This window comes from Leucoraja erinacea, chromosome 23, assembly GCF_028641065.1.
Source record: "Leucoraja erinacea ecotype New England chromosome 23, Leri_hhj_1, whole genome shotgun sequence".
NCBI classification, from domain to species: Eukaryota; Metazoa; Chordata; class Chondrichthyes; order Rajiformes; family Rajidae; genus Leucoraja; species Leucoraja erinaceus.
The window spans coordinates 9,058,177-9,073,016 of NC_073399.1; the positions used below are offsets into that span (position 1 = coordinate 9,058,177).

Genomic DNA, 14,840 nt, shown 5'->3' on the forward strand with positions numbered 1-14,840 from the left:
CTCCCTCCCCTTCATCCCTATCCCCTCTCCCTCTATCCTCTCCATACTTCCCTTACTCACTCCAGTCATTCACTCCCTCTCCATCCCTCACACTCCTCTCCATCCATAATCTCCTCCCTTCCTTTATCTTCAGACCTGCCCCTCTCCTTCCCTCTCCCTGACCGGAAGTGACCTTCGGGAGCGCGCATGGTGACGTCAGTGTGGGCGGGGCCGGCGGGAGCGCGCGTCACCGGCGCCGCATCGGCCCGAGGGAGGGAGCGGCGCGATGACCAGGTGGGTGGCGGCGCCGGGCCTGAGGCCGGGGATGGGGCTCGGCTCCCGGACAGGCCCGGCCGGAGTGGAGGGGAGATAAACAATGAGACGGCGGCCGGGCCCCGAGACCGATGCTCCCCCTCCCCCCCCCCTCCCCCCGGACAAGGCCCTGTCCCGGCCCTGCCGTCCCCGGCCCATTGTTACCGCGGCGGCTCCTCACCTCTTCCCCCCCCCCCCCCCCCCCCCCAATAATCCTCAGCCCCCCCCAACTGATCCCCCCCCCCCCAACTAATCACCACCTCTCCCCCCCCAACTGACCCTCCCCCCCCCCCCCAACTCCCCACACCCAACTAATCCCCCACTAAACCTCCCTCCACCCAACTAATCCCCCTCCCAGACCAGCCCTACCACCCACTCCACACCTCCACCCCCCCTCCACCCAGAGTGGTAGACATTTGTACTATATATCTTTGCAATCCAACATCTACAGTTTGCTTTGTTTGCATGAAGTGTTTAACAGATGAACCATGTAGAACTGTTTAAGAAAGACCTGCAGATGCTGGAACAATTGAAGGTGGTCAAAAAATGCTGGAGAAACTCAGCGGGTGAGGCAGCATCTATGGAGTGATGGAATAGGCAACGTTTCTGGGTCTCGACGAGACCCAGAAACGTTGCCTATTCCATCACTCCATAGATGCTGCCTCACCCGCTGAGTTTCTCCAGCATTTTTTGACCACCTAGAACTGTTGCTTTGTTTCAATGCTGCTGTGTTAGGATTCAGGGCTGTTTCCCCCCCCCCCCCCCCCCCCCCCTGTCTGTCTTCAATTCAAATGGCAAAGTTGCATGGATAGATTTTTTGTGGGCGTAGTGTTTATAATACAATATGCAATTGCTACATTGTACAGTTGAAGTCAGGGAAAGCATTTATGAGAAAAGATATTCTGAGAAAAATATTACAGAGTAACTCAGCGGGCCAGGCAGCAACTCTGGAGACAAGAATAGTGACGTTTCCGGTCGAGGCCCTTCTTCAGACTGAGAAATCGAGACCCGAATTGTCATCTATTCCTTTTCTCCAGAGATGCTGCCTGACCCTGCTGAGTTACTCCAGCTTTTTGTGTCTTATTTTTGGATAGAGTTAGGCGTTTAGTTTATTAGTGTCCATTGCACACCGAGGTACAGTGAAAGGCTGCGCCAATGTGTCATTGATGTTTGGGCCAATGGTTGGATTTGCGGGGGCTGTGATTATTAGCTAGCTCCATTTATACCTCACACTGCCTCGGCACGGCCAGCAGCATAAGCGAGGACAAGTTGCTCACCGGCCACTCCCTCTTCTCCCATCGGGCAAGAGCTATAGAAGCATGAAAACGCACACCTCCAGATTCAGGGACAGTTTCTTCACAGCTGTTGTCAGGCAACTGAACCATCCTACCAACAACTAGTGAGCAGTCCTGAGCTACCATCTACCTCATTGGAGACACTCGGTCTACTTTTGATTTGACTTTACTGGACTTAATCTTGCACTAAACATTATTCCCTTCATCATGTATCTACACTGCGTACGGCTCGAATGTAATCATGCATTGTCTTTCTGCTCACTTGTTAGCACACAACAAAAGCTTTTCACTGTATCTTGGTACACGTGGCAATAAACTAAACTCATAAACTAAACTCAACTATTTTCCCAAAAAACCCTACAGACTTGCGTACGAGACTGCAGATGCTGTAATCTGGAGTAAAAAAAGAGACTTAATTTTTATTCACAAAATGTAAAACGCCAATGGTTTACGGAAAGAGCCGTACAAACACATGTGTGGTTATGCTGAATGAGTGAAAATTGACAGGGATTTAATTAACTTGTTTTAATTAATGTAGGTTCTATATTTAGTTGTGTTCCTAATTCTTTTATAACATCTATCTTCTGCTTGTTTTGCACTCAACATAAATTGCTCAGTTTTGTTCGACATTCCGTTCTGCCTATCTTTATGTTGTGGACCCTCATTTCATAGTCATTTGTAAATCACGGCTTAGGTCACTGCTGCAATAGTTTAGTTTAGAGACACAGCACGGAAACAGGCCCTTCGGCCCACCGAGTCCACGCCAATTATCCGTTCATACTAGCTCTGTTATCCCACTTTCTCATCCACTTCCAATACACTAGGGGAAATTTACAGAGGCCAATGAAGCTACCTAAGAAGGGTGTCGACATGAAACGTCACCCATTCCTTCTCTCCAGAAATGCTGCCTGTCCTGCTGAGTTACTCCAGCAATGTTGTTGTGTAGTCCTGAACTACTATTTACCTCATTGGTGACCCTTGTTGGACGACCTTTGATTGGACTTTGCTGGCTTTACCTTGCACTAATCATTATTCCCTTATCATGTATCCATACACTGTAAATGGCTCAATTGTTGTCTATGTATTGTCTTTCTGCTGACTGGATAGCACGCGACAAAAGCTTTCACTGTAGCTTACCCTCCAAGTCCACATGGACTAATCCAGAGTCAAGGGAAGAGTGGAAAATGACCAATGCATCCACAATTTATAGGGCCACCTCCTTGAGTACTCTGGGATGCAGAGCTTAAGGCCCTGGGGATTTATCTGCCTTCAGTCCCAACAGTTTACCTAACACCACTTTCTGACTAATGTGCATTCAATTCAGTTCCTCCCTCCCACTATATCCTCGGCCCCTTAGTATTTCCGGGAGATTGTGTCTTCCTTAGTGAAGACAGAGCCAAAGTACTCGTTCAACTGTTCTGCCATTTCCTTGTTTCCCATGATGAATTCACCTGTCTCTGACTGTAAGGGACCTACATTCATCTTCACTAATCTTTTCCTTTTTACATACAGTGCCCACCATAATGTTTGGGACAAACACCCATCATTTATTTATTTGCCTCTGTACTCCACAATTTGAGATATGTAATATTAAAAAAAGAAATGTGCACATTGTCAGATTTTAATAAAGGCCATTTTTATACACTTTGGTTTCACCATGTAGAAATTACAGCAGTGTTTATATATAGTCCCCTCATTTCTGGGCACCATAATGTTTGGGATACAGCAATGTCATGTTTAGTATTTTGTTGCATACCCTTTGCATGCAATGACTGCTTGAAGTCTGCGATTCATGGACATCACCAGTTGCTGGGTGTCTTTGGTGATGCTCTGCCAGGCCTGTATTGCAGCCATCTTTAGCTTATGCTTGTTTTGGGGGCTAGTCCCCTTCAGTTTTCTCTTCAGCATATAAAAGGCATGCTCAATTACGTTCAGATCAGGTGATTGACTTTGCCACTCAAGAATTGACCATTTTTTGCTTTGAAAAACTCCTTTGTTGCTTTAGCAGTATGTTTGGGATCATTGTCTTGCTGTAGAATGAACCGCTGGCCATTAACATTTGAGGCATTTGTTTGAACTTGAGCAGATAGGATGTGTCTATACACTTCAGAATTCATTAGGCTACTACCCTCAGCAGTTGTATCATTAATGAAGATAAGTGAACCAGTACCTTCAGCAGCCATACATGCCCAGGCCATAACATCCCCAACACCGTGTTTCACAGATGAGGTGGTATGATTTGGATCTTGGGCAGTTCCTTCTCTCCTCCATACTTTGCTCTTGCCATCACTCTAATATAAGTTAATCTTCATCTCATCTGTCCACACAACCTTTTTCCGGAACTGTGGTTGCTCTTTTAAGTACTTCTTGGCAAACTGTAATCTTTGGTCCTCATGTTGGTGCTGAGAGCTCTCTTACACCTGCATTAAGGAGGCAATTAAACACACCTGAGCAATTACGGAGTGGGGGTGGGGGGGGGGGGGGGGGGGGGTACTAGGGTGAAACCAAATGTCTGCATGGTGAAACCAAAATGTATAAAAATGGCCTTTATTAATATCTGACAATGTGCACTTTAACCACATGTGATTTTTTATATTAGAAATCTCAAATTGTGGAGTGCAGAGGCAAATAAATAAATGATGGGTCTTTGTCCCAAACATTATGGAGAGCACTGTACCTACATAAACTTATACAGTCAGTTTTTATATTCCCTGCAAGCTTTCTTTCATGTTCTTCCACTGCCCCCTCTTTGTCCTCCATTGTTGAGTTCTAAATTTCGCTCAGTCCTCTGGTTTGCCGCTTCTACTGGCCAATTTAGATGCCTCTTCCTTGGATTTAACACTATCCTTGACTTCCCTCATCAACCACGGTTGAGCCACCTTCCCAGTTTTTTTTTTTTTGCCAGATAGGGAAGAACAATTTCTGGAGTTCATCCACGCGGTCTTTAAATGTTTGCCATTGCATCTCCACTGGCAACCCTTTAAATATAATTTGCCAGTCTATCCCAGCCAATTCCCGACTCATACCTTCAAAGTCTCCTTTATTCAAGTTCAGGACCTTAGTCTCTGATTTAACCGTGTCACTCTCCATCCAAATGCAGAATTCCACCATATTATGGTCACTGTTGCCCAAGGGGCCTTGCACAACAAGATTGCTAACGAATCCTTCCTCATTACACAATACCCAGTCTAGGATGGCCTGCCCTCTAGTCGGTTGCTCTCCATATTGGTTTAAAAACCCATCCCGTAACATTCGAGGAAATCCTCCTTCTCAGCACTGTTACCAATATGGTTGGCCCAATCTATATGTAGATTAAAGTCACCCATGATAGCCATTATAATTTATAAATACCTGTATTATCAGAATTGTAAATGGATTAATGTAATTAATTATACAGCAGAGGGGGCCTGCATTTGATTGCAGCTTCAACATTGTATAAAAACAATTTCCCTGTGTACCTGTTATATAATTTGAGGGTAGACACAAATGTTGGAGTAACTTGGCGGGTCAGGCTGCATCTCTGGAGAGAAGGAATAGGTGAAGCTTCAGATCGAGACTCGTTAAAGGCCTGTCGTTAAAGGCCTGTCATTCGGATCGTTAAAGGCCTGTCCCACTTGGCGAATTTGTTCGGTGAGTGCCGGCATTGTTGACTGATGTATCAGGTCACTGAAAAAGTCGCGGCGTGATGACTTACTGACGGGCGGCGTTTCCTCAAGTGTCGCAACATTTTTTTTGTCGTTGCTGGATTTTGAAATGTTCAAAATCTTTCGGCGACCCTGATACGTCAGTCAATGACGCCGGCAGCACCAAAAAAATCGCCACGTGGGAGAGGCCCTTTAGTCGAAGTCGAAGAATGGTCTCAACCCAAAATGTCACCTATTCCTTCTCTCCAGAGATGCTGTCTGACCTGCTGAGTGACCCCAGCATTATGTATCTATCTTCAGTGTAAACCAGCATCTGCAGGTCTTTCCTGCACATATATGATCTGAATGGTTCGGAGTAAATACTATTATATAAATTGGTGGACATAAAGAATTGTAATTGAATATTAATGTAATGAAAAGGAACTGCAGATGCTGGTTTATACCAAAGGTAAACTCAAAATGCTGGAGTAACTCAGCGGAACGAATCAGGTAGCATCTCTGGAGAAAATTGATGGGCGACGTTTCGGGTCTGGACCCTTTTTGAGACTTGAGACGGAGAGTGGGGGGGAAAAACTCCCTATCAAAACCAGTCTGAAGAAGGGTCTCGACCTGAAACGTCAGCTCTCCATGTTCTCCAGAGATGATGCCTGACCCGCTGAGTGACTCCAGCACTTTGTGTCTATCCTTTGTAATTGAGTATTGCTGTTTGCGACTAAATTCCTTTCCACAGAAGCCAGCCTTGTGCACTGTTGCTATGGTGACGTGGAACAGGTTACTCCTGCTTGTTTAATTGGAAGGTGAATGTTGGAAGCATCTAGTGACCTTATCTGATTTGAATTCCATGCTTGAAGGGCCACTTCCATTCAAAATCAGCCTGCCTGCCTATTTCAAAGTTAAACCTCAAAGTAACAAAATCAAAACCAGGCAAATTGTAGCAGAGTAATCAGACACTGTGTAAATTAATGTTTAAGAAGGAACTGCAGATGCTGGAAAATCGAAGGTAGAAAAAAATGCTGGAGAAACTCAGCGGGTGAGGCAGCATCTATGGAGCGAAGGAAATAGGTGACGTTTCGGGCCGAAACCCTTCTTCAGACTGAAGATGCTGGTTTAAGAACTGCAGATGCTGGTTTAAATCGAAGATAGACACAAAATTCTGGAGTAGCTCAGATGGCGAGAGGGGAGGTGGGGGTGGGGATGGGGGGGGGGGAAGGAAGGAAGCCCAGAGCCCGAAAGATTTTGTTTTCTACCTAAACACGATCCCAATCTCTGCCTCCAGCTCACCTGCATCAAGGATCGTTTATAATGGCAAACGAAACAATGGACCACGGTCTCCAACGAACACTGCACCGCAGGAGATTTATACGCCAGCACATGAAGAGAATGTCAGGTTTATCCATGAAGGTACGTAGAGCTCGGTGAGAAGATCCGACTCTCAGTACTGCAAGTGGAGTCAACATTGCAACCTTGTGTGGGGTTTTGGCTTCCTGTACATTACATGTTACCTCCTGCCCATCTAGCTTGTAATCTGCCTTCCTTTTTGTATGTAGTTTTTTTTTTAACTTTAGGTTGGAGTCACAGCGCGGGGACAGGCCTTTCAGCCCACCGAGTCCGTGCCGACCAGCGATCACCCCGTACACTTGCACTGTACTCACAGGGGTCGTCCACAATTTTTAACGGTCAATTAACCTACAAACCCGCACGTCCTTGGAGTGAGGGAGGAAACCAGAAAACCCACATGCGTCACGGGGAAAACGTCCAAGCTCCGTACAGACAGCGCTCATAGTGGGGATTGAACCCAGGTCTCTGGTGCTGTAAGGCACCAACTCCTTAATTCATATGCGCAACAAAAGACAACCAAGTTGTCTTCGGGCTGGTGCAGCGGTAGAGTTGCTGCCTCACAGCGCCAGAGAACCGGGTTCGATCCCGACTACGGGTGCTGTCTATACAGAGTTTGTACGTTCTTCATGTGACTGCGTTGGTTTTCTCCGGGTGTCCCGGTTTCCTCCCACACTAAAATGACGTGCAGGTTTGCAGGTGAATCGGCTTTGGTAAAGATTGTAACTTGTCCCGCCCCAGTGTGTAGGATAGCACCAGGGTATGAGGATCGCTGGTCGGCATGGACCTGATGGGCCGAGTTCAGCTGCTTCTGCGCTGTATCTCTAAACTAAACCAGAAAACGAAACAACAATCTGAATGTAACCATTAACTAAGTTACTGAGCGAGAGAAAATCTCGAGTGGTTTCAGACAAGGCGGTTTGTTCGTGCTTGTAGTGCACGGGGTGGGGGGGGGGGCAGTGTCAGTGCACGTGGCACAAGAGAGAGAAGAGGCCCGGATCGTTGCTTCAGGACGGGTCAGCAAATGGAACTGCCCCTTTGTGACATGCCTGAGGTAGTTCCTTGCCTTCTGTGTCTTAACACAGAAGAAGAGTCCACTCGATAGTTCATCACTAAAGATTTTTTGTTGTGGTGAAGAGTGCATTTTGTTCTGCTATATTACACAATGGCTCTTGGCCACCTCTTAGCTGCAATTGTTCCCAGCTGTCAAATGGAAGCGTTTAGCTGGGCCCTAGTTTAAGCTGACTCATGCACATTATCCCCAAAGGATAGAAGTGGCTTTGTTCTTGGTTTCTGGTAAAGATATTTGGATTAACTACAAACATTAAATGCTCAGCTCTCCGTGTTCTGAAAACCTGCAGACCAATATCCTGTGGTTTAGTCGGAAGTAACAGTATTGTCTCAGCAGCTGCCCTTTGCTTCAGTGATTCTTGCCTGCTCTCTTCGTAGATAAGTATGAAAGATTTGGAGAAGTACACGTAAGCACATATTTCGACAGAGTGCCAAAATCTGTTGTTCTCGCGGGATTTTAATCCCTTCTTTGTGTGACGCCATTTTGATTAATTCAGTTCTGCTTTTCAGTTGTTGCATCTGAAGAGAGTTTTGCTCCGTACTACCACAGCTTTACAGTCTTGTAGAGCGTTCCGTGAAGCTGCATAGTCTGTGCCTGTAGGATCTCGCTGTAATGTTAAGTTCTTTCAGAGGCGCAGCGCGGAAACAGGACCATCAGCCCACCATGACCACGCCGACCATCGATCACCCGTTCACACTTGCTCTATGTTCATCCCATTGTCCCATTCACTTCCTGTGCATTTAGGGGCAATCTTAAAGATAGCGGAGTCAGGGGATATGGGGAGAAGGCAGGAACGGGGTAGTGATTGGGGATGATCAGCCATGATCACATTGAATGGCGATGCTGGCTCGAAGGGCCGAATGGCCTCCTCCTGCACCTATTGTCTATTGTCTATTTACAGAGGATCAATTAGCCCACAAACCCGCAAGTCTTTGGGAAATTGGAATACCTGAAGCAAACCCACGCGGTCACTGGGAGAATGCGCTAACTCCTGCAGTCAGGATTGAACCTGAGTCTCTGGCTCTGTGTGGCAGCAGCACTACCAGCTGCACCACTGTGCTGCTGCACTGGTGTGTTCCTGGATAAAGTATTAGTTTAGTTTATTATTGTCACGCGGAGTTTGCACGTTCTCCCTGTGACCGCATGTGTTTCTCCGGGTGCTCTAGTTAACTCCCACGCCCCAAGGACGTACAGGTTTGTAGTTTAATAGGATTCGGCAAAAATTGTAAGTTGTCCCCAGTGTGTAGAATAGTGTACGGAAATCACTAGTCGGCATGGGCTCAATGGGCCGAAGGGCCTATTTCAACGCTGTATCTCTAGGCTAAAAATAAAATGAGTGTGTAGGGGGTGGTTGCAAAAGCGGGATAACACAGAACTAGTACCTTGTACCTTGCGAAGTCCACCAGGAACAGTTGGACAATTTTATACTGGACAATGTTTACATTTATCAAGCCAATTAACCTACAAACTTGTACGGTTTGAATGTGGGAGGAAACCAAAGCTCTCGGAGAAAACCTACGCAGGTCACGGGGAGAATGTACAAACTCCGTCCAGACTGTGCCCAAAGTCGGGATCGAACCCGGGTCTCCGGTGCTGCATTTTGCTGCAAGGCAGCAACTCTACCGCTGCGCCACCGTGACTGGGGTGATCGGTGGTCGGCGTGGGCCCAGTCGCCTGACGGACCCTGTTTCCAGGCTGTGACTTTCAATCAATCAGCTAACCCGTGGCGTGACGTGTGGTTTTTGCTTGCAGCTTGGCAGTGCGTGGAGAGAGAGCTGAGGAGTCAGATGTCAGGAAATGAACGAGGACCTGTCCAGTATGTAGAGAAGAACCCAAACCCAAACCTGAACAGTGAGTATCGGACAAATCCCCCAGCACTAGGTCTCACCATCTATATCTCTCATAGAAACATAGAAACATAGAAATTAGGTGCAGGAGTAGGCCATTCGGCCCTTCGAGCCTGCACCGCCATTTAATATGATCATGGCTGATCATCCAACTCAGTATCCCGTACCTGCCTTCTCTCCATACCCTCTGATCCCCTTGGCCACAAGGGCCACATCTAACTCCCTCTTAAATATAGCCAATGAACTGGCCTCAACTACCCTCTGTGGCAGAGAGTTCCAGAGATTCACCACTCTCTGTGTGAAAAAAGTTCTCCTCATCTCGGTTTTAAAGGATTTCCCCCCTTATCCTTAAGCTGTGACCCCTTGTCCTGGACTTCCCCAACATCGGGAACAATCTTCCTGCATCTAGCCTGTCCAACCCCTTAAGAATTTTGTAAGTTTCTATAAGATCCCCTCTCAATCTCCTAAATTCTAGAGAGTATAAACCAAGTCTATCCAGTCTTTCTTCATAAGACAGTCCTGACATCCCAGGAATCAGTCTGGTGAACCTTCTCTGCACTCCCCTCTATGGCAATAATGTCCTTCCTCAGATTTGGAGACCAAAACTGCACGCAATACTCCAGGTGTGGTCTCACCAAGACCCTATACAACTGCAGTAGAACCTCCCTGCTCCTATACTCAAATCCTCTTGCTATGAAAGCCAACATGCCATTTGCTTTCTTTACTGCCTGCTGCACCTGCATGCCTACCTTCAATGACTGGTGTACCATGACACCCAGGTCTCGCTGCATCTCCCCCTTTCCCAATCGGCCACCGTTTAGATAATAATCTGCTTTCCCTTTTTGCCACCAAAATGGATAACCTCACATTTATCCACATTAAACTGCATCTGCCAAACATTTGCCCACTCACCCAGCCTATCCAAGTCACCTTGCAGTCTCCTAGCATCCTCCTCACACCTAACACTGCCCCCCAGCTTAGTGTCATCCGCAAACTTGGAGATATTGCCTTCAATTCCCTCATCCAGATCATTAATATATATTGTAAATAGCTGGGGTCCCAGTACTGAGCCTTGCGGTACCCCACTAGTCACTGCCTGCCATTGTGAAAAGGAACCGTTTACTCCTACTCTTTGCTTCCTGTTTGCCAGCCAGTTCTCTATCCACATCAATACTGAACCCCCAATGCCATGTGCTTTAAGTTTGTATACTAATCTCTTATGTGGGACCTTGTCGAAAGCCTTCTGGAAGTCCAGATACACCACATCCACTGGTTCTCCCCTAACCACCACGCTACTAGTTACATCCTCGAAAAATTCTATAAGATTCGTCAGACATGATTTACCTTTCGTAAATCCATGCTGACTCTGTCCAATGATTTCACCACTTTCCAAATGTGCTGCTATCCCATCTTTAATAACTGACTCTAGCAGTTTCCCCACTACCGATGTTAGGCTAACTGGTCTGTAATTCCCCGTTTTCTCTCTCCCTCCCTTCTTAAAAAGTGGGGTTACGTTTGCTACCCGCCAATCCTCTGGAACTACTCCAGAATCTAAAGAGTTTTGAAAGATTATTACTAATGCATCCACTATTTCTGGAGCTACTTCCTTAAGTACTCTGGGATGCAGCCTATCTGGCCCTGGGGATTTATCGGCCTTTAATCCATTCAATTTACCCAACACCACTTCCCGACTAACCTGGATGTTTCACTCAATTCCTCCACCTCCTTTGACCCGCGGGCCCCTGCTATTTCCGGCAGATCATTTATGTCTTCCTTAGTGAAGACGGAACCAAAGTAGTTATTCAATTGGTCCGCTATATCCTGGTTCCCCATGATCAACTCACCTGTTTCTGACTGCAAGGGACCTACATTTGTTTTAACTAATCTCTTTCTTTTCACATATCTATAAAAGCTTTTGCAGTCAGTTTTTATGTTCACTGCCAGTTTTCTTTCATAATCCATTTTTCCTTTTCTAATTAAGCCCTTCGTCCTCCTCTGCTGGTCTCTGAATTTCTCCCAGTCCTCCGGTATGCTGCTTTTTCTGGCTAGTTTGTACGCATCATCCTTTGCTTTGATACTATCCCTGATTTCCCTTGTTATCCATGGATGCACTACCTTCCCTGATTTATTCTTTTGCCAAACTGGGATGAACAATTTTTGTAGTTCATCCATGCAGTCTTTAAATGCCTTCCATTGCATATCCACCGTCAACCCTTTTAGAATTAATTGCCAGTCAATCTTGGCCAATTCACGTCTCATACCCTCAAAGTTACCTTTCTTTAAGTTCAAAACCATTGTTTCTGAATTAACAATGTCACTCTCCATCCTAATGAAGAACTCAATCATATTATGGTCACTCTTGCCCAAGGGGCCACGCACAACAAGACTACTAACTAACCCTTCCTCATTACTCAATATACTCTCCTTACTCTCCTTTCCCTTTCCCCTGACTCTCAGTCTGTGGAAGGGTCTCGACCCAAAACATCACCTATTCCTTTTCAAGAGAAACTGTCTGTCCCAAAATGCTGGCATAACTCAGTGGGACAGGCAGCATCTCTGGAGAGAAGGAGGAATGGGTGGTGTTTCAGACTGAAGAAGGGTCTCAACCCGAAACGTAACCCATTCCATGTCTCCACCGATGCTGCCTGTCCCGCTGAGTTACTCCAGCTTTTTGTGTCTATCTTCAGTTTAAAACAGCATCTGCAGTTCCTTCCTACCCAGTTCCGATCAGACCGTGTAATTAGCACGGTGATGCAGCGGTAGAGTTGCTGCCTTACAACTTGTGGTTTGCTCAAGATCCCAGCACCTACAGTCTTGTGTCTCCACAAAACCTTATTTGGAATATCTTTCCCCGATCCACTGTCCTTCACTTCCCTTGGAACACTAGTTACCCCTCCCCTTCCTGCTCTTTGCCTCTATTTACCAAACGGGTGCCGTTGCCTAAGTCGGTCAATTTGATTTTCAGATTTTACACCCATCGATCTGAGTGACCTGAGGAAGAGGAGTTTGTCGGATGCTAAGAAATCGTAAAGGATGTCGCTGGCCGCGGTTCATCGCCCTTCAGCGTCCAGCAGGAGTTTCCTTTTTGAAGTTTGTTTTCTTTCATCTTTGACTTGGAGAGGAATGCGGAACGGGCAACTTCCCCCCACACCATCGCAGGCCTGCCAGTTCCGTCCAAGGATGCAAGGATGCACACATCCAGCACGCCGGGAAAAAGCTCGACGGCGGCGTGCATTTTAACCAATTTTGTCCATCTCTCTCTCTCTCGTTCTCTCGTTCTTTTGTTCTCTCATTCTCGTTCCCCCTCTCTCCCCCTCTCTCCCTCCCTCCCTCCCTCCCTCCCTCCTTCCCCCATTTCTGTCAAGAACAATGCTCCATTTGACAAGTTAAGGTCACATTTCATTGCTGCCCGCGTCACGAACTGCACACGTTGTCCCCGGATTGTATGGTGTCCAACACTAGCTTGGCCTCAGCTCTGCTGAACCGTCTGCCTGGAGGTGGTGGAGGTCGGAGGGAAGGAGTCAATCCATAGTAAGCTCCAGTAAACTTAACGACTAAGTTTTGTTTTTGTTTTTTAAATAATAAAATCCCATCTGCCCAGTTGGGAGTTGGCGACGGCCTTGGCAACTGGTGAAGCCTGCTGTCGGATTTGGACAGAGCCCATACTAATGCGGGGGGGGAGGGGGGGGTAAATAAAAGCCCAACTGAACTGACGTGAATGAGAGCAGCGGGCTGTGTGATAGGACTGCAAATGTCTTTGTTATACAGACCACAAATTGGAGTTTGTGTTCCAGAGGTTATCTTTCAAATTAGTCTTAACTTTAAAAAAAAAAGTAATAATTTTGGAGTGTGGTTGATTGGCGGAGGTGGGAGGGGGGGAATGTGGAGAGGATAACTTGTTTGTGTGCGTGTGTTTGTTTTTTGAATGTTTTTCGTATTTCTACACTCCTTCAACACACGGGCACCGACATTGTCGGGGGCGACGGCGGGCTGGAAATGCAGACCTGCCGGCAGCGCTCCGGCCCCATTTGATCATCAGAAATTAGCGTGTTCCCCTCGGGCATTGCCGCTCGGCACCTACACGGGCTGGGTTTGAGCGGGCATGCTGTGAGCAGGCACCCGACGGGACTGCCTGGAGACAAGCAGCATCTTAAAACAGTCCGTACACCACTCTCTGTGCCGCCTTTCCATCAGAAGATCCCAAAGTATTAGTTTCTCTTTTTAAAACCCACTTCAGCTTCCATCAGGACTCACTAAAAGGTGCGGGCGAGAAATTGTTTTTTAATGTTGGCAACCTGTCTAAGTGAAGAATGATGTTGGAAAGCTGCTGTCTGTACTCCACTCTACCTTGGGACACATCCGATTCAAACCCGGAGGGATGGTGTTTGTCAGAAGAATTGTACGATTTAGCAATCTTCCTGATGTGTAAGTGAGGGTGGAATTGTAAATAAAACAACTTCACTTATGGGTCCTATCTGTGTCCATGTTGTTAAACTCTCCGCGCGCACTTGTGTGTGTGTGTGTGTGTGTGAAGTTGTGGACAATGCCACAAAACCTTTTAACTCTGATCTTTACGGCTACTGTGTACAGCACAGAGGCTCAGCCCAATGTACCTGTGTTGGGACTTTCTCATCATCATGCTGGGATGTCTGAAGAAGAGGTCTCGACCCGAAACGTCATCCATTCCGTCTCGCCAGAGATGCTCGCTGTCCCGCTGAGTTACTCCAGCATTGTGTGTCTTATCTTCAGGATTTTCTACATGCGAGACCATGTTGTGGTTTTAGTTTTGCAGAAACCTCATGGAAACGGGCCCTTCAGTCCACGCCGACCACCGATCGCCCGTTCACACCAGTTCTGTGTAATCCCTCTTTCTCATTCACTCCCTACACACCTGGTCCATGGTCAGATAGTCGGCGACTAAACCGTCTCCCACACCTGGTTTGCCAGGTGAGGAGGGGGCTGTGGACCCCAAGCAGGACCAAAAACAAGACAATAGATGCAGGAGTAGGCCATTCGGCCCTTCAAGCCAGTACCACCATTCAATGTGATCATGGCTGATCATCCCCAATCAGTACCCCGTTCCCGCCTTCTCCCCATATCCCCTGACTCCGCTATTTTTAAGAGCCCTATGTAACTCTCTCTTGAAAGCTTCCAGAGAACCTGCCTCCACCGTCCTCTGAGGCAGACAATTATGGTAAGTTCAATCAGTTCAGTTTATTGTCATGTGTACTGAGGTACAGTGAAAAGCTTTAGTTGCAAGCCATTTACAGTGTACACATACATGATGAGGGAATAACCTTTAGTGAAGTAAGAAATATTACTGCAGGAGTAGAGATTTAAAAGTGTGGAGCGATAG

General features: G+C 46.9%; 1 protein-coding gene across 2 annotated transcripts; it reads left to right on the forward strand.

Moving 5' to 3' along the window:
- Nucleotides 1-163: 163 nt before the first annotated feature.
- Nucleotides 164-13,949, forward strand: mcrip1 (MAPK regulated corepressor interacting protein 1). Of its 2 annotated transcripts, none has more exons than XM_055653805.1 (4): nt 164-273; nt 6,507-6,631; nt 9,390-9,488; nt 12,450-13,949. In XM_055653805.1, exons 1-4 carry the CDS (start codon nt 266-268, stop codon nt 12,512-12,514), a joined length of 297 nt encoding a protein of 98 aa, XP_055509780.1. In that variant the 5' UTR covers nt 164-265; the 3' UTR covers nt 12,515-13,949. The 2 variants fall into 2 exon arrangements, with proteins under 2 accessions (XP_055509780.1, XP_055509779.1); XM_055653804.1 differs by lacking the exon at nt 164-273 and adding an exon at nt 6,226-6,260.
- Nucleotides 13,950-14,840: the final 891 nt, after the last annotated feature.

Excerpts from the sequence above, each read along its gene's own strand:
- mcrip1 (XM_055653804.1), top strand. The coding sequence starts at position 6,241 with ATGCTGGAGAAACTCAGCGG. Across the intron at positions 6,632-9,389 it reads TGTCAGGTTTATCCATGAAG|CTTGGCAGTGCGTGGAGAGA; the intron begins GTACGTAGAGCT and ends TTTTGCTTGCAG. Across the intron at positions 9,489-12,449 it reads CCCAAACCCAAACCTGAACA|ATTTTACACCCATCGATCTG; the intron begins GTGAGTATCGGA and ends TTTGATTTTCAG.